Below are 27,537 nucleotides of genomic sequence, written 5' to 3' on the forward strand. Positions count from 1 at the left end.
TAAGCCATTCTTTCTCTTTTCACATGAGAAACAGGGAATTGCATTGGGAATACTGGCACAAGACCTAGGCCCGTATCGTTGGGCAGTCGCCTATTTCTCCAAGCAACTAGATACAACTGCTAAAGGTTGGCCTGGATGCCTATGAGCGATTGCAGCAGTGATCTTAAACATACAAAAGGCACGAAAATTCACTTTAAGCCAGAAAATGACTGTATTTGTATCTCACACAGTGTCTGCAGTATTGGAAATTAAAGGGGGACATTGGCTTTTGCCCCATGGTTCTTAAAATATCAAGCAGAATTAGTAGAACAGGATGATGTGAAGATTGTAGTAACTAACATTATTAACCCAGCTTCTTTCCTGAGTGGAAATACAGGAGAACCAGTGCAACATGATTGCCTAGAGACCATCGAGGCAACATACTTAAGCTGCACAGACCTGAAGGATGCCCCTCTGGAAGATGCTGAGAACTGGTTTACAGATGGGAGCAGCTATGTCCTGAGTGGCAAAAGGTATGCTGGGTATGCTGTTACTACCACCCAAGAAATACTGGAATCAGGACCACTGCCTGCGAATACCTCTGCACAAAAGGCAGAGATAATCGCACTGACTCGTGCTTTAGGATTAGTCCAAGGCAAGACTGTGAATATTTACACAGACTCAAAGTATGCCTTTGGGGTAGTCCGTGCTCATGGAGCAATTTGGAAGGAAAGAGGACTGTTGAACTCACAAGGGACACACATCAAACATAGGAAGGAAATTCTGGAACTGCTAGAAGCTGTACAACTTCCAAGAAAAGTGGCAATCATGCATGTTAAGGCCCACCAAAAGGTGAACTCGGATTTGGAAAAAGGAAATGAACTGGCGGACAGAGAGGCAAAACAAGCAGCCAAAAGAGAGGTAAAAATAGAGGGAGTTTTAGTTCCTGATGGGCAAATCATCCCAGAAGGTAAGCCTAATTATACTAAAGAGGATCAAAAGTTAATTACAGACCTGGAAGGATCATATAATGAAGAAGGTTGGGCCATCACTCCCCAAGGGAAGGTAGTAATTCCCTCTTGTTTAGCTAGACACCTGGTACGGGAGGAACACAGGAAAGGGCACTGGGGAGCGGAGGCCCTATACCGATATTTGGTCAAGAGTATTAGAGCTAGAAATCTGTATACCATAGTAAGACAGGTGACTCAACAGTGTAACCTTTACCTCCAGACTAATCCTAAGAATACCCCCATTCTAGAAGTAGACTAGATTGGAAAAATAAATGGGCCAGAACAACAGTGGCAAATTGATTTTTCAGAACTTCCAAGAAAAGGGGGGTATCAATATTTACTGGTATTAATGGATACCTTTTCAGGCTGGCCAGAAGCATTCCCCACTAGATCTTCCAAAGCCCAGGAAGTGACAAAAATATTAGTACAAGAAATAATTCCACGCTTTGGAGTCCCAGCAACTATATCCTCAGACAGAGGACCACACTTTATCTCGAAAGTAGTTCATCAAATCAGTTGCCATCTGGGTATAGACTGGCAACTTCACATTCTTTATCGTCCCCAATCTAGTGGCCAAGTAGAAAAGATGAACCATTTAATTAAGCAGCAAATAGTGAAGCTCGGGCAGAAGTCAAACCTGACCTGGCTCCAGGCTCTCCCTCTGGCACTTTTGTGCATACGAGCAAAACGGAGGGCCAGGGAAGGGTTGAGCCCTTTTGAAATGTTATATGGCAGACCTTACGCGGTACAGAAAGGAACATCAATGCAAGTTGGGGAGAAACTATGACTTCATACATGATAGCATTAAGTAAACAATGAAATTGGGAAACATGTATTTGGAACTCGGGGTAGAGAGTTAAATGAGCCTGTACATAACAACCAGCCTGGAGACTATGTGTATGTTAAGTCTCTTACAGAAAAGACGTTGGAACCACAATGGGAAGGGCCGTTTCAAGTGCTACTCACAACGTTTACGGCCATCAAGATTAAAGAATACTCAGCCTGGATTCATCACACCTGAATAAAGAAGGCCCACAAATCCCCATGGAAGGTTACACAAGCTCAGCCGAGAAGACTACGCTTCTCATGATAAGTCTAATAATCTCCTTTCCCCAGATAACCGGTCAAAGGTTCACTGAATGGCCATGGTCCTAGGCGTACATTGGGTATACTGGAAGCATGGGTATAACCAATACTAACTCAGCCTTAACTTTAGCTACTGTAGTGATGTGGGGAACAGAAGTGTATACAAAAAATGAATGGAAAGACATCAATGGAGTACCACAATTATGGGGAATGGTAGGGCAAGAGATTAGAGTAGGGTGTCGAGTAATGAATGAAATCACCCATTGGTCAGTGCGTCAGATTACAGTATCTGAGATCAAGATCTTAAATCCCAAATATATCGTGTCAAGTATTGGTCATATATGTGATCCAAAAGATCTAGAATGCTGGTATAATTTTACTTTGACTCAACTTGCTGTTTCTGTGAGATGTCTCTGGGCCAAGGATAAACTAGGGTTATCCTTTAAGTTTAACATGGTGACTACCATAGTGACAACCACACCAATCACTGTAAATCTTACACCCAACGTATATGAGGTTGGCCCGTACATGATCAGACACATAGACCGACAGCAAGTGCTGATCAATCCAAAATGGTCTCTAAAAAAGGTAGAATTACAGATGCAAGTTAACATTTCTAATATAGAGCCACGTTGTTCCCCCTTCTTACGAACCTCAGACGAAGGATGGACAACTTGGCTAAGGAAAAAGGGAAATGCCTACCAGAAAAGACCACAGAGGGACCTAACCGGAGTATTAGGAACTGAATTGGAAGTCTTAAATTCAATAGATTCAGAAGTAATAACAAACAAATTAGCAGCTACTGCAAGGGATATATCAAAATTGCAACGGCCATTGAGGTCTTCACTATCAGCATTAGGGGTACATCAACGGGCAATGTCAAAAGTAGTGCTAGATTGGGAGCAAAAAGAAACAAAGGACCACACACTTACTGCTGAAACCTTAGGAGCGTTACAAGGTGATATCGCCATAGCTCTAAGTTACATACATGCAAAGTTATGGATGCAAACAGTAGCAGAATCTGCAATAAGGGAAGGAGAGGAGGGTACACTTCCCACTGAAATTCAAAAAATAATTTGGGATAGTGCCACAAAGACAGAGAAAAAGTTACAGTCATGGTGGAACATGGTCAACTTCACCTATAGGCCTGACACGCATACAGTAACGACTTTTGTGTTAACAATATATGATACAAAATTAATCACCATACACCCTATTGTAAGTCTTGGAGTAAATTACAATGGGACTCTGCTGTACCCCTTTGAAAATAAGACCTTGGCTATGAATACTGGTAATGAATGGCAAGCAGTAGATCTCAAACCCTGTATCATAAAAGAACAACAGGGATTTATATGTGAAAGCAATATCTTAATAACCCAGAATACCTGCTTAGGTACTGACCAAAAGATTTGCCACTTTGAAGCACGCCCCAGCGTAGATTTGAGCACCATTGTTGTCTATACCAGAAAGGGATGTGCATGTTTAAGGACACTGTGTGACACAATAACCATAGATGGGCGAGAGAAGAAATTGATACAGCATCTAAATTATTGTATTTGTAATTTCACCATCATTCTGGGTTGTGATTTCACTTATTCTGCCCCGGTGGTTACACATTCCCTCTTGAAAAGCAGCCTCAGGGTAAAGGTACTTCCTGTCCCCATAGGCTTAAATGTCAGTCATATAGAAAGCCTATTAAAACACCCAGACTTACACCGGATACTGGAAGAAGTTAAGGAAAAAAGGGCAAGAAACTTTACACACAACCTTTCATGACGGGGAAAGGATAAAAAGGTCTTAAAGATGGTTGAGCAGGAAGGGAAACATAATTGCTGGGATATGCTATTCGGATGGTCGCCGACAACTACTGGAATCTTAAACGCAGCCCTTCACCCAGTGGTTGCTTTATTAATATCTGTAGCAATTTTGTTGATCCTTACTGTAGCTATATATGTATGGATCTGGAGACTTACAAAACGCTTGCAAGCTATGTATGACGCTTTATATCACAATCCGAGCTTTAAGCAATAAACTAATTTTTAGACTAGTACTAACATATTATAGGGCAAGGGAAATAGATTAAGAAGTAGATAAATAAGTAGTAAAAGAATTTACTAAGTAAGAAGAAAAGGGGGGAATGAGATGGGGAGTCTAAACAATCTTAGATTGATAGTGCAAGGCCTGCGCAAAAACAAGGGGAGGCGTATGGGACTGTTCGAAAAAGACATACCAAGTACTGATAACGTTGCTAGGCAATTAACTCCTAGCCCAAAGAGAAGTCCCCCCTAGTCCTTGAAGAACAGACTACCCAAACCACCAGTATAAACTGGCCTGGAAGAAAGCCAGAGAACAACTGAGGCTGCGCAGAGCGACAGGGTGAAAAGTTCATCAGAGAGGAAGAAGAGGTACTTCCTCTTTACGACCCCTCCCCAGGACTATTTTGTAACATATAAGCCGGACGGGAGCTGCAAACGATGCGCATGCTTGTGGTGGAGCGATCCCTCATGCGCCCAGCGCTGAATAAACATACCCACTTTATAACTCCAAAAGTTATAGAGTGATTTCTCCGCAAAACAAGAAATATGAGTTGGCAGTACTGTTTGTAGCTTACTGTTTGAATTCAAAACTCTTCTAATGTTTCAGCTGCTTGCTGAATGTGCTGCATATACACTGGGTCATTACCCAAAGCTTCTACATGTACATCCTGGTTTTGCCTGGGATAAAGTTAATTTTCTTCCTAGCAGCTGGTACAGTGCTGTGGTTTTGATTCAGTGTGGGAATAATGTTAACACACCAGTGTTGTAGTTGTTGGTAAGTACTGTTTATCCTAAAATTTCAGTTTCCCATGTGCTGCCAGCGGGCAGCTACACAAGATGCTGGGAAGGAGCATGGCCAGGACAGCTCACCTGAACTAGCCAGAGGGATATTCTATACCACAGAATGTTGTGCTCAGCATAGAAACTGGGGGAAGTTGGTGAGGAGGGGTGAATCACTGCTCATGCATCAATCAGCAGGTGGTGAGCAATTGCATTGTGCATCACTTGTCTTGGCTTTTACTTCTCTTTGTTATATTCCTTTTCTTTACTATAATTATTACTATATTATGTTTATATATTATTTTAGTTATTAAACTGTTCTTATCTCAGCCTGCAAGTTTTACTTTTTTTTTTTTCCCAATCCTCTTGCCCGTCCCACTGAGAGGGTGGAGGCATAAGCGAGTGGCTGCATGGTGCTTAGTTGCTGGCTGGAGTTAAACCATGACAATGTATCAAAAAATAAATGTAGAAAAACTTTTGTATGAGTGTTGGTAATGAGCAGAAAGAAATGGTACCTGATACATAAATGTTTTCACTTTGACAAATTCTTGTTTAGAAAAACATGGTATAATATTACATTGGTCATACAGGAAGAATATGAAGAATAGAAGAGCTGTAGGGACTATTTGCAAAATAAAGCTTGTTTGAGTATTTTGAAGATGCATGATCCACTGCCTGAAAGGTTCAGATTTGTACTGCCCATACTGCAAGTGAAAGCCTAACTGTAAACTAGAGTAGCATGTCTTAATTAGTCCTCTTGATTTTACAGAAGATCCTCAACCATGAAAGACTGAGGGGTCATAGAGGCAGAGATAGTGAGGATAAAGGGGAAATCCCAGGTCCTGGGCAAGTGTCAAAAGTACAGTATCTTTTGCCAGTGTCTCATTTCAGTACATGTCCTGTCACCGTGACTGCCTTTCATTAGAGGAGTGTAGTTCACTCAGACTGGATTTCAGTGTTCATTTTTCTTATAGTGGACTAATTTTTGAATAATCTTTTCTGGTTGTGTAAGCACTTTTTTACTTTAAATTGCTTAGTATATTCCAAAAAAGATCTTGGATAATGTGGGCTGTTTTGTCATAACTGTGAAACTGAAAAAAGTAAACTATGTAATAATTTCTACTAAGCTATTGTGAGAAAATAGCCGATTACTTGAAATTTGAAATAAAGTTTTCTGTAGTCTTTCAAGTAGAGAATGGTTATGGGGTGATCTGTGCCGAATTTGTATACTGTAAATCATACACTTCCAAGTTCATGTGCCATGCAAACGAAGTACACCTGATGAAAGTGGACAAATTTAATACCCAAAGTAATCATGTGCACAGAGTCAGATAGTCAACATCTTCATCTTAGAGGCAAATGTTTCATGTGTGGTTATACGCTCTTAAACTTCTTCACTTGCCTATGCTCCATGTTTTCAAATGGCTGGTTTCAGAGGCTGTGTGCTTTATGCCTGTGTTTGTGAAAAGGCAGAGTTTATTTCTCTATTTTCTGATCTGTCAGAGCCAGCTCTATTTCTATAGAAGGATAATGCAAATTGAGCAGAACATACTGAGTATTACTTGGCAGGATGTTCTTGGACAGAATTTCTGTCTTGTTTAGGCCTTTCTCTCTACTGGTTTTGGCTGTTTAGTGGCTCTTGCCATGAGTGTGAAGGAGAGGGGAGAAAGATAGACAGTAACATTGTCATTACATTTGTCAACTTTGGCACGAGAGTAGGGATTAACCTTTCACCTACTTCTGGCTCCATTAATTTATTCTTATCTTTTTTCTATTCAGTATATGTTTCTCTCCAATTCTGTGTTATTTCCTGTAGGGTGATCCAACGTGTTCTGACCTTAGTTAATATCAAATCAGTATGAATCATATAAAACACAGCTTCTTGAGGTCAGAGATATTTTATAATACTTGGTGTTTTCTGAGCACACATTAGTTAACTAGCTTTTCTAGAGCCCATGTGGGAAGGTGGGGTTTTTTAATTACATTTTTATTAGTATTATCTTAAAACACTATTTCCTGTTTCCAGAAATAACTTCAAATGAGTCTAATTACACCCAGCAGGACTAATTATCCTAAATGTCAGCATTATAAAAGCAATAATAAGGTATGTCCAACAGAATAAAACCACTCCATTATGCACGAACCTGTTGCATAAGTAAATTAGACAAACTTGTCAGTAATGCACTTGTCTGAAAATCCTTGGATGGTAGGTTTGTTTCTCATTCTCAGATGGATTTGTCTGTCCCCATTTTGGATCCTAGATACATTTATGTATGTGACTCTGGTTTAATAGAGCTTTCCCACTGCTAGAGATATTGTAGGAAAGAGAAATGTTTGGGAGCAGTCCCATTTTATAGCTGTCTTCTACACCTCTAGCATTACAGACCACTTCCTCTAAAAGGATTGCCATTATTTTATTTTTGGAGATGCAAGGATTTTTGATACTGGTTTTATAAACAATTAAAAGGGAATGAGCAATGGCCAATGTGGAGGCAATGATACCAGATTATTCAGGTTAGTAAAGAGCAGGGCTGATGAAACTGGTTATATATAAGATGAGCTTAATGGAAGAACAATCCTAATGTCATATATATAAAAAATTCCATTTCTACTGAGCAGTTATAATCCTGAAAAATATCTATTGGTTTTAAGTGTGTGCTGGCAGTTAAAAAGGCAAACTGAATTTTGGGAATTAATATGAAAAGTGTATAGAACAAAAAGTGTGAATTTTACTATTCTACTGTATAAATCACTGATTTGCATGTATCTAGACTACTGTGGGGTTTTTTTCTTTCATGTTAAAAAGGTTGTAGCACTCAAATGTTTGTGGGAGTATAAAATGGATGATGAAAGAATCAGGTTCAATGTGGGCAATAGCCAAGTAAGAATTCTTCATTTTGGAAGAAGGATGACAGAAGGTAGTTGTGTTAGATGTCTGTAAAACTGAGAGATAGGGAACTAGGGAAAGACCATTGAGGAAACTAGCAGTGACCAAAAGCCTGAGGAATATAAATTTACAATGTTGTAGTTAGAACTGATTTCCAGTTTTCCTGTGGCCTCAAAATATTTGTAGCTCATGGATTTCCAAAGCCTGGACATGGCTTACAGACATTTAGTAAACCTCAGCACACTTAAAACAGCCTTTGGCCATGTGTTCCATAAGTCTGACACCTGATACGGTTCCTCTGGTTCTAAACCTTGGTTTCTTCATCCTGTTTCTTGAATGGGAAATACCGAAGTGCATTTTAATCCTTCTTTCACACTGTGTATCAGTGGTTCATTCTAAAATGTCAATGTGTAGCTCTGACACAGTGAGGAGCAGGACACGTCATTGCTATTAGCAATAGGAATTAATCATCTAACCTTAAATCATTGAAAAGAGGTCAAAAGTGCACACAGAGCTGTGTAAGAGTGTGATGACATCAGCTGAACTGGCATCTATCAGTCATAGATACTAGTAAATTGCTTAGGAAGTTCTTGAACAAAATGTGATTGGAGGTTGGGAAAATATTCAGGAAAATATCACATGCTTGTTCTGTTTGTTCACATACTCTTGCAGGAAGGTTTCTGGATTAAACTGACATATATCTGATCTTGTACGGCCACTCTTGTATTAAAGTTGAACGTAGAGACAGTCTCTCTGGGAATGTAGCTTTTAATGAAGACTGTAGCTGCACAACTTTTTACTGCTTGTACAGTCCATGTAAGAGTTTGACTTTTTTTATTTTTTTAACTGGTCACATCTTGTACACAGCAACACAGTCTTAAGTTGAAAGGGAATGCATCACCAGTCACTGATCCTTCTGATCAGTGATGCTCAGCTGGTGTGTTGTGATTGATTAGGTGAGGCCTGGTCCAGAAACCTTGGGAATGGGATAAAGTAACCTGATCTAGACAAATATAAAACACCCCATTCATTTGACTTAATGAACTTAAAGATTTCTTCAAAATATTTGTCATGATCTGCCTTTGGATCATTTAATTCTGTGAATGCTGCCATGTGCTCTCTTGAAGGAGCTGGACCTACACTTGCACCAGATTGAAGTATGAACAGGTTTTATGGGCAATAGTTCTGATGACTCGCAGCATCAGTATATCAACATCCTTGTGTCTTTGTGCACTCCCATTGTGAAAAAACTTGTCTGTCTGCAAGCCATGCTGCTTTTTGCTTCTTGCTCTTGTTTGCTTCATACACTGCCAGGTTTTTACCATCATGTCGTTGAACACCTTGCAGCTTGCAAGATCAAGGCTCCCCAAGTTTATTTGTTTGTGTGCTGGTTTTTGCTGTGATAGAGTTAATTTTCTTCATAGTAGCTAGTATGGGGCTACGTTTTAGATTTGTGTTGAAAACAGTGTTGATAACAGAGATGTTTTCATTATTGCTGAGCAGTGCTTACACAGCCTCAAGGCCTTTTCTGCTCCTCAGACCACCCCACCAGCAAGTAAGGTGGGGGTGCACAAGAAGTTGGGAGGGGACACAGCTGGGACAGCTGACCCCAGCTGATCAGATTACATCATGCTCAGCATATAAAGCTGAGGGGAAGAAGGAAGGGGGGGATGTTCAGAGTGATGGTGTTTATGCATGATGGAGCCCTGCTTTCCTGGAGATGGCAGAACACCTTCCTGCGATGGAAAATAGTGAATGAATTCCTTGCTTTGCTTTGCTTGTGTGTGCAGCTTTTGCTTTACCTGTTAAACTGTCTTTATCTCAACCCACAAGTTTTTTCACTTTTACTCTTCCAGTTCTCCCCCTTATCCTGACACGGGGGGAGTGAGCAAGCAGCTTTGTGGTGGGGTTAAACCATGACAGTTTGTTTAAAGAAAGCACAGGTTTGATTTATAATGGAAGCCAAGAGATTTTGGGGGGGGTTCAGGGGTAAATCTGTGGGCAGGGCATGGCAGCATAGAGAACAACAAGCTAACAGGACCTGTGTCTTGCAGTGCATCTGTACTGATGTCCCTGGGGAAAAGCAGGGAAATTCAAGTTGTGGCTGCTTCAGTTATTGGTGTCTGAGCTTGGATAGCACAGAGATATATGAGCTACCTTTATATTGTATTTCATTGACCTGCCAATAAAGTACTGCTCTATGTTTTTGGTTTTTTTTTTCTTTTTTTCCTATTGTAATGTAGGTAAATACTTAATTTAGCCAGTAGGTAATTCTGTAGACTGATTAATTCCTCATCCCTCTTAAGTAGCTAGGCAGCTAACTGCAGTTTGAGCAGCACAGTGATACCTACCTGGCTGTTGGGTTAGGTCTAAGTGGTTCACCAACATCACAAATGACAGAGAACCATGGTTATCTTTTGTTTTAGTGAAAGGCCTTGTAGACAGAAAAGGAAAAATCTGCATTTATTACTCCTGAGCATCAGTATTTGCCTACATGTGAATGCCATCATCTGTCTCTACTGTGGTTCCTAGTAGATTCTGTGTGGATTGATCATTCCTGGGTACATCCTTGCAGACACTGACAGCCAGAAATGGAGGACTTCATAAGCAGGCTGTGTATCAGGACTGTCCCTGGGTACCCAGAGACAGCCCTGTGCCCCTCAAATCTGTGCCTGATTCCCTTCAGAGTCCGCTTCTGCTTTTGAGCCCCACACATCCTACGAAAATGAACATTTATTTCTTGTGTGGAGCTTTGCAGTTAAAACACTGCAGTCAATAGATGTCAGTGAAGAGCAAACATTTCCTTTCAGAATCAGTGCTGCTTCCCTTTTTACTAATAGCAAGCCTGGATGGCTGCAGAGCTGGCACCAGAGTGGACAAGTCTCTGGTGCCATGGGGTTGCAGTTGTTTCTGAGATGGCTGTTTCTCCACTCAGCATTTGCCTGCGGGTCCAGTTTGGAAAGAGGCTGAGAGGAGGCATGGCAATGTGTGTAATTTGTGACTTCATGCTTTTCTGTCACTGGGATTTTTATTCAAGCCACTGTTGGTTGCCCCTGCTCACTCCCTGTTGGAGCCGCAAGGTGCTACTGCTCCTCTCTACTTGGCCCAGCAGAAGTCTCTTCTGTGGGACCCCAGAGAGTGCAATGTCTCACTGTGTACACCCACTGTTTTTCACTGTCCTTTCATACAGTTTATCCTCTGTGGTATGCAGGACAGGTAAAAAGATTTGGGAAAAAGGGAAGAGTGTTTCCTATCCAAGTCAATAGACAAGGTGCTGCAGAGTTGTCTCTTGTGATTGCTGATCGTTTGGAAGAAGGTGGATTGTGATCACCTATGAGGCTGGAACTGGTAAAAGAGCGATATGGCCACTCAGTCCTTTTGCCCCTTTTTGAACATGGTCTTTCAGTGATTGTCTTCACTCCCATGCTCAGCCCTTTCTGCCAGGCTTGATTCCTTCTGTCCCATTCCCACTGGGTGTTTGCAGCAGGAGCGTCCTTTGCTCTTTGTGGTCTGTGACTGTCTTTCCTCTCTCATCAGCTGATCATGAAGTGAGCCCCATGGAAATTCCTTCTGGTCCTTCACATTTACTTTTCCAGCTGACAGATGGTTACAAGTAAACCCTTACCTTGATCCCCTTGGCATATCTGCTGTATTTAGACCCAGTGCAGAAACCCACCAGTTGATCTCCTGCCCTGAGTCTTCTCTAGTTTCCTATGACTTCTGGCTTCAAATATTGCCAGAACTGGCTCAGATGCCTTTCTCCACCGGCTTGTCTCCCATCATTTTTCCAGACTCACTTCATGTTCTATAAGGCATTCCTGAAGCTACTTGAGAGATTTTTTTTCACCAAGTCATTGTTTTCCTCCAAGAAACTGCTTTAGGCATCAAACTCATTGTATCAGAACTAATGTGACTTAAAGTCAGGTTGCTGGGATGTTTACCTTCTTAACCTAGGATGAGCACCTTTTCTTCTGAGAGCTACTTTAGGAGATAGTTTTGTGGTGTTTTCAGGGAAAACTTCCTTGAAGCAAGGCCTTAAACTCACATTATTCTCATAAGAGTTCTGGCCCACCAAATGCTTTTGCTCTCTTTTTCATCTGATCCAAACACCTGGGTAACAAGCAAAGCAGGTTAACTTCAACAGGAGCAAGTAGGAGCCTCATATCTCAGCTCTGATGACATAAATGTTTAATGCTGTCCCCTCTAATCAATCTTGAGAAGAGCCCTTACTCAGGAAGGTGGACTATATTATGTAAATAAGAAAGCAGTATTGTAACTATTTACATGTAATAGAGATTGCACAGGGCTTTATTTCTTCCAAACCTGGTATTGTTGTGGTTTAGGTACATTTTGGAACAGTATTTTTATATTTTGTAGGGCTGAAATTTCTCTCTTCCCAAAAGTTTTAACTGCCATAGAAAAAAGACAGGTGAAAGATATTTTTACAACATAATACTGTGGAAGTTTGGAAATTTCTGAACATCCCCATGACCTGCCAAAATGACTTGTGGAGCCAGATTGACAATTCTTTGAAAAATTCATTTTGAATCCCTCTGCTACAGTCCTAGAAGGGGAGAGGGAGTAGCAGCACAGTGAGGAGAGAAAGATTAAAGAGGATGAAGGAAACACTAGGTGTAGCAATTGCTGGGAGACTTTGGTTGCCAGTAGCTACCATCACATACCCCTGTCCTTCAGCAGCAGTGCCCAGTCTAGATTTCTGGACCTCTGACAGAGGCAAGTTCTGCTACACTGCAGCTGCATGGGGCTGTTCCAGCGCCTAGGATGGAGCTGTTACTGTGTACTTCTACTAGCAAAGCTGCTTTCTTTCTCAGGCTATGACTGCCAACCAGTTGCTGCACTCTACCTCAGGTGTGGCTGCATTGTGTAAAGCTTGAGTAAAGCTGTACTGAAAGCATTTGGAGATTAGAAGTGCTGTGTAAGTACAAAATGTAACTGAGAGGAACTTTATTTTAAAAGTCCATTTAACTCTGCAGTGCAATGCTAGAAGTCAGACAGCTGGCAAAACACTTGCTACCTTATATTTTAATGCTATATCTTCAGCCAGTTCAGGACTGGATGTTTTAAACCCCTCATTGATCCACATGGCACATCTTCACCCTGTCACTTCATGCACAGTTTCATACTGTGAATATACATATAAACACTGCTTACAGCAGTCGTCTTAACACGGTTAATAAACACACAAACTTTGTTTGCCCAAGGACCCTTTGGCTTTTTTCCGTACTCAAAGGGCTAAAAAAAGTCAAGCATCTTCATTAGTTGATCTCTTGCCATTTACCACTGGTGGAAGAATGACACCCGAGAGGAGGGCAACAGTGGTTTGTGGCATTTGAGAGGGACAGTGAGTGATTTTGTGTCAAAAGATCAAGGCAACACAGACTTCTGGTTTCCAAGTGCGTCATTTGCAGAAAACAGTGCTCAGGGCAGCGTCTCCCTTAAATTGTGTTGAATTGGTAAATGGCAAGGAACTGAAGTTGAACAGGCTTTTCTCTGTTTTCTTCAACATGTAACTTTTCTATCATTCATGTAGGTACAAAATCAGTAGGTACTGATGTCAGCTTGCACAAGCAAGGTATGAAATGAAAGGGCTGTGTGGCAAGTGTGAAATGTGTGGCTAGAGAGACAAGTAATATTCACTATAAATAAGGCCATACCTCAATTTTTCAAAAACACTACACCCAGAGGATAAGCTTGCCTTACAGATGTGTGCCTTCAGAGCACACAGGAGTCAAAACGGAGTAACGATGATTATCTGCATGAGTTTCTTTTCAATCAGCTTTTGCTGTTTTTTCTGCCTGCTGTTGCCTTGAAATTGTATGGTTGGGGAGAACTGGTTTGGAGAGAAAGAATCCTTAAAGCCAGTCTGCAAAGTAAATTGAAGGTGAGGACGAAAAACATCACAGAATAAACCTTCACTAGGTTCCTAGAACAGTCCCTAAGATGTGAACACAGACTGCTGATTCTTGGAAAATCTGTCTTATCAGGGTATGTTAAGTAAGTCATGTTCAGATTAAACTGTCTCCAAGTAGCAGTTTGTTTGCCACAGTGGAACTGTTTAATTCTATTGTACAAGGACCTTGAATTAAAATGGCTTTCATCAAAACACTGGAAACAAGCATTTTGAAGGAAGAAAGTCAAATGGAAAAAAACCCACATTTATAGTTCCCCAACATATGGTGCAGGAATTTATGTGGATCTATATCAGTTGCATTTAAAATACAAACACTGTACTGCACCTAACCCAGAAATAAATTACACTGAAGAACTACATTTTATAAAAAAAAAAAACCCAAACAAAACCAAAACCTTTTCCAAACAAACTTCACTGCAGCTCTTCAAATGTACAGCTGCGGTTTTCAACTTCAGTATCTGTAACAAAGTCTGATGAGATAGGCATTTTACAAATCATGTTAGACCAGGGCAGGAGCAAGTCTGAGGTCAAATCTTCAGTCATTTTCTCATGATGTGTTTTTAGACTTTTTATATATTCAGATTCTTATGGGTTTGTGGTTGGGTTTTTTTTAACATCTTAAGTGAAATTCCTAAATCAGATCTAAGTCCATTCATACCTCTCTAGAGCAAAAAATAAATAAATGATAGTTTTTGTCGCAGAAAAATGGGTCTGACAGCTGATTCTGTAAAAGCATATATATCTGCCTGCTGAAAACTGAGTCCAGTTCTGGAATTGTGTCAGAATTTTCCCATCCTCAAAATCTCATGTTTGCAATACTTTCTATTGGGAGGATTGTAAACTGAACAGGAGCCCTCATTCAGAATTCCCCACTAGTTGCTCTATCTGTGTTTGATGATAACAGGGTGCTGTTCCTCATGTGGGGTCAAAATTCATAGATGAGACTTTTTGCCATTTTGCTGAGTTTCATTTTCTCGTTAAATATCTCCTCAAACCTTCGATTCTGTTTTGGAGTGAAATGGTTCTTCCAATCACCAACAGCACCTAGGAGAGCACAGCAGAAAAAGAGCAGTGAAGCTTGCAATATATAGTGCAGAAAATTATGTAAAGGCAGCCCAGTTTTGTTAAAGTTGCATTTGGCACAAATTATTAATATGGTATTAACCATAGTTTCTGCAGTGGGTTATGATCATGAGTAATTGTTTTATTGGTCTGGTGACACTGATGGAAGCAGCTGGATAATCATCCATAAGCCCTCAGACTTGGTTAATGCCAACAACACTAAGTGGTACATGAAGACCAGCAGGTTTCCTAGATGGAATTAGAGCTCTTGGTCACCTCAGCAGAGAGGCATTTTGCCACACCTTAGATAATATGCAGTTAAAGATCTCTGCCTGGGTTCTTTCACAGATAGTGGAAAGAAATGGTTAATTCTTTACTGAAATTCATCTCATCCTAGTCAACATCTAAAACTCATAAAATTAATGGTGCCCCAAAAGCAGCTATATCTTTCCACTGACTAAAGAAGACTCCTGTAAAAGGATCCCTGAGTGACCTGATAGGTGAATCCTACCCTCACACCTGCTCCTAATCTCTAGGGCTTTCTGTGGATGAGATGTCCCACAACTTAAGTGGGCAGTTAACTACTTCTGGGTGACCATGCATACTTGTGTTCAGTAGTGTTTCAACCGTTATCCAGTTTGAGCAAAGAGGAAATTGTTTCTTAAACTCATATATTTTAGTGAGACAATGCTTACAGTTTCCTCTCATGTGCATCCTCTAAAAATCCTACATCCCAAAAGTGCTGACTAAAACAGCATTCCTGACAGCAAGGACAAGAAAAGAGAGCCTGAAGAATAATGTACACATCTAAATCTTGTGTAAGCTGATTGAAACTAGGTAAAATCCTGGGATTTGCATAGCAACTACTTGTAAGTGAAATTGTTGAGATTTTCAAATTTTTCAACATGGCTCAGTCAAAGTTCACTGACTTAGAAAAGCATATTACAGAATCACAGAATCATCTAGGTTGGAAAGGACCCTGAAGATCATCTAGTCCGACTGTTCACCTAGCACAGTTCCCACCTACAGCATATCCCTAAGCTCCAAATCGACCCAACTCTTGAACACCTCCAGGGATGGGGACTCCACCACCTCCTGGGCAGCCCACTCCAACATCTAACAACCCCGTCTGTAAATAAATGCTTCCTAATATCTAGTATGAACTTTCCCTGGTGCAACTTGATGCCAATCCCTCTTGTCCTGTCACTTTCTACTAGGCTAAAGAGACTCATCCCCAGCTCTCTGCACCCTCCTTTCAGGGAGCTGTAGAGGGCGATGAGGTCTCCCCTCAGCCTCCTCTTCTCCAGACTAAACACCCCCAGTTCCCTCAGCTGCTCCTCCTACGACCTGTGCTCCAGACCCTGCACCAGCTCCGTTGCCCTTCTCTGGACACGCTCGAGTCATTCAATGTCCTTTTTGTAGCGAGGGGCCCAAAACTGAACACAGGAATCGAGGGGCGGCCTCACCAGTGCTGAGTACAGGGGTAAGATCCCTTCCCTGTCCCTGCTGGCCACGCTATTGCTGACACAAGCCAGGATGCCATTGGCCTTCTTGGCCACCTGGGCACACTGCTGGCTCCTGTTCAGCCGGCTGTCAATCAACCCCCCCAGGTCCCTCTCTGACTGGCAGCTCTCCAGCCACTCCTCCCCAAGCCTGTAGCGCTGCTGGGGGTTGTTGTGGCCCAAGGGCAGCCCCCGGCATTTGGCCTTATTGAAACTCCTCCAGTTGGCCTCAGCCCATGGCTCCAGCCTGTCCAGGTCTCTCTGCAGAGCCTCCCTACCCTCGAGCAGATCAACACTCCCACCCAACTTGGTGTCATCTGCAAACTGACTGAGGGTGCACTCGATCCCCTCGTCTAGATCATCAATAAAGTTGTTAAACAGGAGTGGCCCCAAAACCAAGCCCTGGGGGGCACCACTCATGACCATCCGCCAACTGGATTTAACTCCATTCACCACAACTCCCTGGGCCCGGTCGTCCAGCCACTCTTTTATCCAGCGAAGTGTGTGATTCTCCAAACCTCGAGCAGTCATTTTTGCCAGGAGAATGCTGTGGGAAATGGTGTCAAAAGCCTTGCTAAAGTCAAGGTAAATTACATCCACAGCCTTTCCCTCATCCAATAAGCAGGTTGCCCTGTCATAGAAGATCAGGTTTGTCAAGCAGGACCTGCCTTTCACAAACCCATGCTGACTGGGCCTGATCATCTGGTTGTCCCACACGTGTTGTGTGATGGTGTTTAGGATGAGCTGCTCCATCAGCTTCCTGGGCACTGACGTCAAGCCGACAGGCCTGTAATTTCCCGGATCATCCTTCTGGCCCTTCTTATAGATGGGCGTCACATTGGCCAATTTCCAGTCAGTCGGGACTCCCATCTGAGTTTTTGTTTGTTTGACTTTTACTAACAAATTATATTTTAGCATTTGCTTCAGCTCATTGGTAAAAACATTTTGAATTAGCAAAATATACCATTTTCCTGTTTATTAATTGAAACAAACTTAGTTTTAAGATGTCAATTATTGTTCAAAAATTAACTAAATAAAAATAATCAAAATCCATCTAAACATGATGTTTTTGATTTACTTATTGTCCAAATACAAGAAAACCTGAAATGTCAGGAGCAAGAAGGCAGCTCCTGCAGGTACTTTAAGATCACACCTGAACTAAGCACTGCTGAAGATTTTACTGTGGATTCCAGCTTGGCCAATGTTTGATGGCTCCCTATGAGGCTATGAGGTGATTGAGTCATCCATTCTTACATTGTTGTCATTGTCAGCATATTCTTTTCAGGAACATTTCAATAAGATAAGAGGTGGTACGGAGGATAAAGGCTACTAGCCATCTCCTTCGGAAGGAATGTATCTTGCTCTTTCTCATTCTAGTAAACTAAGTGACCTTCACAGGTGATATCAAGGGGACATGTTGTAAAGACTGAGGGGGTCAACTCTTAGATAAAAAAAGACCAATAAAGAGTAATGCTTTGTGAACCTTTCCTTTTAGCTCAAAAGCTCCCATGGAACAACATTAGTCAGACTGTTGTTCAGATTCCTCTGTGCTTCTCTAGTGTAAGTGAGCATTTTCACCCAGAGAACTTAGAAAGTAAGTGATTTTTAAGATGGCTTTCAATTAAAGGATCCTGTTGATAGAGGCTTCCTGGGGCTGACCCAAAGCGTTACTCCAGCCCAGGAAAGACCTGGACTGTGGCCTCTGACTGGATTCCTACTCCTTCTGCTGTGTTAAGCCTAGAGAATTTACCTTTTCGGAAAACCAGCTTCCTGTTGGATGTCAGTGCACAAACGGTGTGACTGGGATCGTTGTTCTCTGTGTCGCTTTTCATCTCTGAGAAGGAGGACTTCCTGCAGATGTCTTGGATATCATTATCACTAACATTTAAACCCAAGAACAGACTAATTTCCTTTACAATCTTAGGAAGATCCTGAGGTGCAAGAAAAATAAAGATTATATATTTCTGAGCTGAATATCAGATTTTTAGTTGATACGAAAATGATCCTTTTTATTACATTTCAAGTTTCTCACACATTTGTTTGCTTTCAAACAAAGCTAAATGTGTTGTTAGACTGTGTAGATGACAGGTACAATAAACCTGATTGCCCTCTTAGATATACTGACAGAAATGAGTAAATACTGTCTGTGATATCAAATATAGTTACACTGCAAATTTTACTCCTAGTTCAAGCAAGGTGTTCTCCTGTTTCTCAGAATTATTTCACTGGGAATAGAGAAACACTCAAAGCTCAGCTTCTGTGTAAGTAGCTTATTTCATTGGAGGTGCTATATCTAGAGAGCCAACAAATGACTCAGGATCCCAAAGAGCTTGTTTATATTCCTTGTAGTGGAATTTTTTATTTCACTAAAAATGAACCAAACTATTTTAATGGAAACACTATAAAGTGTTTTCTATTCACCCCAAAATTCATTCTCTGAAAGCTATGTTGGAGTTTTATGTGTAATAATTTCCTTTCATAAAAACCTTTTCCTTATCCCCTCAGCCTTTAATTTTTTTCTTTACAGGGAGCACAAGTCCTGCTGACCATGAGTAGTTCTGTTGTCTTATGTCACTTTTTGAAAATTTCACCTGAAATGTCAGGCAAAGCAGGTTAAGGGGTGGCCCTCCACAGATGTTCTTGGTTAGTCTTTCTGTAGGACCAAGAAAAAGGAACTTAAAGTTCTTCCTGTAGCCAGGGGAAAAACATGTCACATGCATCCCACTCCTGCATCTATGAAATGCAACTCTCACAGGATTTGATATTTATGTAACTTGTGCAGTCAGAGTTAGCTCATTAATATAAATTCTATGCAAATATAAAATATGCCCAGAGACATACATTCACATTTTGCTTCTTTCTCATTTTTCATTATAATTTGGTTTTTGACATTTTAATAATGTTAATTTACAATTAATGCATTCTGAAAAAAGAGCAGAGAGCAGATTTACCTTCTTCATGTCTTCATAGAACAAAAACAGGATGTTTTTGTCATTTGCATGTTCCTCCCAACTTAGGAAATGATCAAACCAGGATCCGCAGACAACTGAAAAGAAAACCCATGTAAAAGAGTTTCATACAGACTTTATTCATAAATAACTCTGATGTTACTTCACACATTTAGGGGAATGAGCCCTTCATAATACATACCGTATATTCCTCTAAACCAGATTCAATTCTTTTTATGAAGTCACTCAAACTTACAATTCAGAGAGGTTATCATTCTTGTTGGAATTTGATTTTGTATCAGAGATGAAGATACTGTTCTGAGATATGATTCTGTAGTGGAAACAGTCTCCACATCTAAGCAAAGGCCAGTAATGAAGGTAAATGTACTGCCCTAACAAGATCTGAGTATCTCAGCAACTGTCTGCATGTCTGTGGTCACAGCTAGAAATATGATCACTTCACTAGGAAATTGAATAAGGAGTCTGTCAAATGAAGTACACTGTTGTTAGCTCTGTTTTGTCCCAGCAGAGAGGGATCTGTATTGTTTTTAAAAGTCAAATAAAATTATGTAAAGAACTTATTATGCAAATACATCATTCAGCCAACAACACAGATAACTTATGGTTTTATAGTTGACTCAGTACTTGTTTTGCCTGAATGCTTCTTTTGGTGAACCATGGGAGGAGAGCAAAATTCCAGCTTTCTTTTAAAAACAAAATTCTGACCCTTCTGGTTGAAAGGCAAGATGGACTGCATTGAAAGCTGAGTTGAAAGACTCCTGTAGGATAATGAGAAGAGGCCTGGACAGAGCAATAACAGCCAGCATTCTCCAGAACTGTAACTGCTTTATGACAGCTACCAGATAAATGGGCATCATTTTTGTTGCCAACCTTGAGATGTAGTTAAGTGTTTTGCTGAATGCTCTAGCCTGTAGCCATCTCCTGCACACAAAGCACTGTCTGACTGCAAGGCATGTGTGCTCCACAGTGTTCAGTTAGACTCTGCTCTCCTGGTCGACCACACTGGGGATGGGGCCAATGATTGCATAGAACAGCCCTGTTGGCTTCAGGGGTACAGCATATACAGCCCGAGACTCCAGGGACAGCATCACAGTTGTGATGTGTGACCCCACCGTTGTTTTGAACTGAGATTAACTCTGTATAGGTACTACAGGCTCTTAGGAGCAAAGATGACAGTATTACCTCTAACATAAATTTCTGTTGTAACCAGCATAGTTATCTTCTTATGCCATGCATAAGAACACAGAAAATAGAAGGTGGATAACAATTTATAGATAAATGTGATATAAAATTTAATATAATTTGAATTTAAATTAAACATTTAAAATTTAATATAATCCTCTTGTTTTCACTATTGTGTGTTCAGAGTTGATACTGAACAAGGCAAGATCTGTCAATCACTAAAGCACATGCCTTAGAGCTGCTCTGAACTAGGCACACAAGATGTGATCCAAAATAGAAGCCAATAAAAAAACTGATGTCTGGAGCTTTGATGTAAGCCCATGATGACTGCAATGGCACTTTTCTTTCGAAGTTTTCAAGCTTATCTATTATTGTTGCTGTTATCATCACTGTGGTTGTATAGCAGGAACACATGTCCTGAAAGGAGTAATAAAACACTAAAAATGGGAGTGGATAGCATGTTCCTGTTGTCAGCTTCCATGCCACCATTGCCACTCATAAAAATCTCACTCTTGTCCTTGGTCTTTGGACCCCGCTACTAAGACAACACATCAGGCAGAGTGTGTGCAGGAGGGCTTTATGAAAGCATCCAAAGTCCCTTTGAAGAGCCACTGAAGGCTGTCTTCAAGACTGGAGAAGGCACTACACCTGCAAGCACAGCTCTTCATGCAGCCCAAGGATGGTCTCCCCTGCACCCCACTGCTTGCCCTTCAGTATGGCAGTGAGACACATAGAGCTGGCTGAGCACCTTCAAACAGAGCTCCTGCCCCACTGGCCTGCTCACTGAGGGCAGGAGCTGGCTGCGGTGAGCAGAGCTGCCCTTATGTCCGCTTGGGAGGAGCTGTATATGCATGAATGTATATACATGGGGTCTTGGTGGGAAGCAGTCTGTTACTGTCATTCACAAGACAAGGTTGGAAATGTTTTCATACAGGCAAATCCACAACAGAATCAACAAATTGACAGGGCTTTCAGAGTGTTTGTGGGAAGAGATTAAATCAGTAGCTTGTCTGGGAGAATATGTTTTTTAACAGATATGTCAGAGAGCAGCAAAAACCTGCAAAGAGCAGTTGTGCTGAAAAAATGCAACCACTTACCAAAATGTGTCCTTGCAGGGCTGAAGATAGCATCCTATTATTTGCTCTTGTTGTTTGACATTAGAATTTATCCTGATAGAAAACCCTAGCTAAAGCCATGTGAATAAGGAGTTCAATAAGATGTTTTCACCCAGTTCACATTTCTTAATTTTTTCTGTGCATAATAATGTAAACTGCGAGAAGAAAACATAACATTTATCCTTACCATCTCCTTTTAAGAACAAGTCAAAGAAAGCAGTCCAGGTGTCTATAGTGGGAAGGTTTGGGTTATCTCTGTAGTAATGATACATGGAAACTGCAGTATCTTTTGGATTTCTGCTGATATAGATCATCTGTAAATGAAGATGATATAGTTATTAATGATAATACCCTTCCTTTATTTTAGAGGAGCTCTGTACGTAAATGCAGCATTTTCACAGGCAGTTTGCAGCATCAAAACCCTTTCCTTTAGGATTCCTCTGTCAGTAACCATGCCATTAAGATAGAAATGTATTTATCCCTGCTTAGACAGGAGTCATTAGTAAACAATTCCATGTAGACAGAGGTGTGTTTCCTGCAGCTGGGTAATGTTTACGTTTTATGAAATAGGCAGTGTTCATTTTAACTCATGAGTAAGTATACTACCTCATAAATCTAACTTATGAAACCATTTACTAATTAACATTCACAGGACAGCTGCAAAACATAAATTTTGGCCTTTCAATTCAAATTAGCCTTGTACCAAAAGTCTGGATCTGAGTAATCCTGCAATTGTGAACTTCTAACCTGAAATCTAAAGCCCATAGCTGATTTTTTTAAAGACTTCCCACATTAACATGGGAGGAACTCAAAAACTGTGATCTGAATCTACCTCCCACATTTCAATTATCTGTTTTCCCAGTAGGAGAGGCAGAGTTTCTTCACCCCCAGAACAGCTGTTAAGTGCCCAAGATATCTATTTTCTGAGTGTTCCAGCCACTAAGAAATGGGGCCATGAGAATGCCCCCCTATCACTAATAATATATTTCTGATTGAAAGATGTTGATGTTGTATTTTGTGTCTTGCCTGATACACAAATCACCCTGTGGGAGCAGTTGGGCAGGAGCAGAACCCAACCAAAGTCTCTGCTCACACTGCCTTTGACTGTTGGTCAGCTGTGTCTCCAAAATTCACAGCAACCCACTTCTGAAAATGAAAAATCATTTGAAAATTATTAAGGAACAACTAGACAAAATAGATTCTTAATAGACACTTAACATATACTACTTTTATGTTTTGCCTTACCTTGCATTTTTTATTCTTAAAATTTGGAGGTAACATGTTGTAGTCTAAGTGTGTTGGGATGATTCTCTTTGATGAGAGTTTATTCAGTTCCTCCAGTCTGGATATGTCTCCAAATTCAATGGGAGATGTTAGTATAACTTGAGTATTGTAAAGCTTTGTTATAACTCCTGCAAGCCAGTGTGTGCCTGCAGAAAAGTAATTTTAAGGAAAAAAAGAAAACAAAAGAAAAAAGAAAAAAAAAAAGATTTATTACTGAGAAAATAAGAACATATGTGGAACATGCATTTTGCATATTGAAACAGCTTGCCAGTGCACAAGTGATACTTCTAATCCCCCAGATTCAAGAAACTTTACATAACTGAGTAATTGTGTTGGCTCCAATTTTCTAACTGGAAAAATTAGGGCTGTGGCTGAAGTACAAAGTGATCTCTGAGAATTGTTAGTATTGGTGTCAAAATAATCTCATGAGACAAACTGCTTGTCAGCTGAGAAGTGGTTATATTATTTTTACCATTAATTTTAGAATAAGCTGTTTGGCTTTTTTTCTTATGGTAACTTGAGTCTGTATATTTGGGAAGTATTCTTTGGTGTGTGAGAGTGAGGTGGGAGGAGAGTGAATAAGAAATTAATAAATCTACAGCCAAGAGCCATATGAATAACTTAATACAACTCTTGACTTGTTCATAATTGAATGTAGAAAGTCCTCAGGAAAATCCTTCAAGTACAGATCTTGCTTACAAGAAATACATATTTATTTGCTTTCCCATCTGAAAACAGCTGAGATTATTTTCAATTAAAGAATCAAGATTTAGAAAAATGACCCATATTTTTTGTAATTTGAACACGTACAGACAGAATAATATATTCACATACTAAAACATCCTTCTCTGTTTCTTGTACACAGACATTTCCCAAGTAGTTTAAACATGAAACAAAACAATGAGACTTCTTGCAATTAACATCTAAAAGTAGAACTTACCAGATTTAGGATAGGAAACCAAAAGGACATCATCTTCTCTAGCATCAAAAGTATCCAAGGATTTTAAAAGTTCTGGAGAAGATCTGGTGGTAAAGGAAATCCCCTTAAACCTGTGAATGAGTTCTGCCTCACTGGGGTTGGACATGTTTGCTTAAATCTTTCGTTCCTGAAAATCAGATAACAGTGAAATGACAAGAGGATTTAAGGGTCACTTCTAAGTCAGATGGTTTGAAGTGACAAATTGAGACCAAGCAATACAAACTTCACGCTTATATACTTTGTTACACGCCATCAAGTCCTATCAGATATTGATTTTTCCAGGTAGTTGACAAAGGCAACTGAAATACTAGAAGTAACTTGATAAATAACTGAAATGCAGAGTCATGAAAAATGCATGTCATTTGTCATTTATTAGCTCTCCAGATAAAGTAATGAGGTGACAGTCAAACTGTATTAATTGTGGAAAATTACAAGAATGACCATTATGTATTGCCTTAAAATATGTATAATATGATTATTCTATAAGCTGCGCATTGTTGGAAACTGTTTTAGCTTCCAAGGAAACAGCTACATCTTGAAATACTTTTTATGAATACAAAAAAATTGTCACATTTTATGTGAATGAAATGGGTTTGGGGTTGTTTCACCAAATACACAACAGCCTGAATTTTGAAAAGTGCAAATCAATTGCAAATGTTCAAATTTTGTGATATTAAGGAACTAGTTTTTTGAACATTTTAGAATTTCAGCCTGAGCCATCTTAAAAAGAGGCACTTAAAGACACATTCATTTTTAAAGCTGTCATATGTCTCCATAAGAAGAGTACAGATAACAAAAATCACAAATTTAATATAGATATTTAACATTGGCTTGAATGCTGCATGTTTCATGAATAGAAGTGGTTGAAGTTTTTTTTAAATCTTTCTACAGAATATGTGTATTCATCAAAATAAAAGTCACTTGCAGGAAAGAGGCAGTTCTCAATGAATTACCTGTTTTGAAATATACTCTTTGGAAAAATTTGGATCTGTGGAAATCATCATTCATGTTTTTCATACTGAAAGCTCCACTTTTGTTTAAAGTGACCTTAAGAAATGTGAAAGCATCAGAATAAAATAAATAGGCTTGAAACAAAAAATTTTGGAAAGTTTAATATTTTCTATTTCCCCTTCAATGGCCACAAATTAATTTACTAATTTTTACATCTTTTCCTCAAACATCCAGTGGCTTCACTATTCCTATTGAAAACCTCCTACAATATATTTAGCAGAGGCCCTTCAATGTCTTCGACTCAACTTGAGAACCTGCATGCAAATCTTGTTTTAAAATAAAACAGTCCTTCAGGAATTTCCCAGTTTTACAAAGGTCCATATTCTTTTTTATTATTTATGATAACTTAGGTTTGGTCATGGGACCTAATTACCAGATGTACCTCCTATGATCCATGGTAAGAAGTTAATGATCAGAGATGGTCTTCCAGGAAACACCTGGGCAATCAAGATAACTCACAAGGAGTCAAGACAGTTACTAGCTTCTGCACTTGATTCTTTCTAATGCAATCTCCAGAAAAGTCAGCATTATAAGATTCATTATTTCCCCCTTTTCTTTTCTTTGCACTATTGTCAGCCTACCAGTCAGAGAAGTGAAGTCAGCAAGCCTAGGTCTTCTCATCTGTGTTTCCTATAAAGTTGCCCTTCAACAGCTACTGCCTGCAAAATGTGCCCTGTGCCATCAGCAGACTCCAAATTCCGGTTAGACAGGGCCAGGTGAGGATGAAAATCATGACAAATATGCTCTATAGAGATATCACTTATGAATGAGAGGAGATGGGGGAGTCTTTCCAGGAGTTAATTGAGTCAGTGAGAATATGAGAAACACATGGATACTGATGCTCAGGCAGAAGTTGGGAGATCTTTTGGTGGCGAGTTTACCATTTTTCTCTTCCTCTGTCTGAAGACCTAGCCATCACTTCATATTTTAGGGTCTAAATCCCATAAATATCTATCCTTTGTCAACATATTTCACTTTGGTTACTTCAGCTATACAAAGTATGTTTGGAAGCATTATAATTCCTGTTTCTGTATTATTCTGAACATCTCTACTAGCCTGAATACAGAGATTTCTAAGTTTTATTTTACAGTCATCATTCCATCATATGCATTTAGTGCAAGCTAATAAAATTGTATTACCTTGACCTAGCAAAAAAAAAGCTTATTGCAAAATGCATTGCGTATTTGCTATGCCTTTTCCCTTTCATTTCTTCCTCCATTCCTATTAAGTTTTGAGTCAGCACATTTGCCTAATCTAATCACTTGGACTTTAATGAATCATTCACAGATGAAATGGCCAAGGTGTAAAACAGAAGCAATACAGTAGCAAAGAAAATTCTGATTCTCTTAATTAATCTCAATCACTTTTTATACTAGCTTTCTCTTTTCAGCATGCATAATGTTAATCCAGGGAATCAAACTGAAATTAGTATTCTTCAGATGCTCCCTGGACATGAAAAATAGGGCCCACCCCTACAAGGGTGCAGTATCCTGAATTGCAATAACTTAAGGAAAAAGAGAGTATTCAGCATCTTGCAGGGAAAAAAAACCTTCTTATTAAGTTATTAGAAAAACTAGAGTAACTACGTTAGCATAAAAAGCACATTATTATAGCTACATTATACAAAGAGAGCACTGGTTTAAAGAATGCTATACCAAATCTTCCATCTGACTTTAATTTTTTCCTGCATTGGTATTACAACAGAGTGTAGACTACAGCAGTTGAATTTTGAACCAGATGAACACAGGCATGGCAAGCTGATACTGAAGGATTCCTGTATCTCTTGCCTAGATTTCTGCCACTGGCTCTGAGGAGCCTCTCCCAACAGCAGGTTGTCCTTGTCCTGGTCTCCGGCCCTGCTGTCGGTGCAGATGGAGTGCACATTTGAACAGCAGTTTTCAGGAAAGCTGATAGCTGCTATCAGGAAAACAATGTTAAATTTGGAGTTTGGAGCCTCTCTCTGGTTTGAGGAAAATGAAGCTTCGTAGCTGGACACTGCATGCCTGGTTTGCTTCAGGCCAGCTCCTTTTGCCTCCATATCCAACTTACCTTCTCCCATCTTTATCCTTGTCTGAGTGACTTCTTTCTGTTGTTTTAAATGATGCAAAAAATTAGGCAGTTTTGTACCTGCCCTGCCACCTCCGCTACAGCCACACCATTCTTTTCTCTACTTGATAAAAGACAGTACCATGTACAGCTCCTTCAACTGAAGATTTCTCAGCTGAGGCCAATCACAATACTGTTCCCCTCCAAACACATCTCAGGCAGCATGTACTAAAAGAAATAGTGACATTGTGGAAAACAGGCAAATGAAGTCTTATGTGTTGGTTACATGAGTCAGAATTTGGATGTATATCCACAGGGTTCTGAATGCTTTTAACTAGCACTATCAAGCACCAGTTTTCTCATTTTTTGAAATGCCCTAAAGACATGAAATATTTCACTTTTGACCTACTGACTAATGAATGGAGAGGCAAAACTGACACCTCCAGTCACGAAGTTTTGTTGCTCTAATTATCAAACAGATACATTGGTCACCTGAAATTAGTAAAAGCTATGTCCATAAATATTGTCCCTATGCATCTGTGTAAAATTTATATACAGGTTCTGCAACAGTGATGAAGGAGTGACAACTTTCAAGACTAGTTCAGTGCAGAACATCAAACACTGCTGCTGTTACAAAGTGTGCAGGACTGATCTCCAATACAGTCTCAGCCAGGAAA

The 27,537-nt window shown here is 40.0% G+C and overlaps 1 protein-coding gene across 1 annotated transcript; it reads right to left on the minus strand.

The window, feature by feature from the left end:
* Positions 1–14,635: 14,635 nt before the first annotated feature.
* LOC113491351 (sulfotransferase 6B1-like) lies at positions 14,636–26,964 on the minus strand. The gene is made up of 7 exons (XM_026868192.1): positions 26,864–26,964; positions 23,765–23,930; positions 22,786–22,970; positions 21,728–21,854; positions 19,226–19,320; positions 18,025–18,205; positions 14,636–14,754 (listed from the first exon to the last, which is right to left on the minus strand). The coding sequence occupies exons 2-7, from the start codon at positions 23,907–23,909 to the stop codon at positions 14,636–14,638; spliced, it is 852 nt and encodes a 283-aa protein (XP_026723993.1). The 5' UTR covers positions 23,910–23,930; positions 26,864–26,964.
* Between the last annotated feature and the right edge of the window lie 573 nt (positions 26,965–27,537).

The sequence above is a fragment of the Athene cunicularia genome (assembly GCF_003259725.1).
Source record: "Athene cunicularia isolate RWA chromosome 1 unlocalized genomic scaffold, athCun1 chr1_part2, whole genome shotgun sequence".
Lineage (NCBI taxonomy): Eukaryota > Metazoa > Chordata > Aves > Strigiformes > Strigidae > Athene > Athene cunicularia.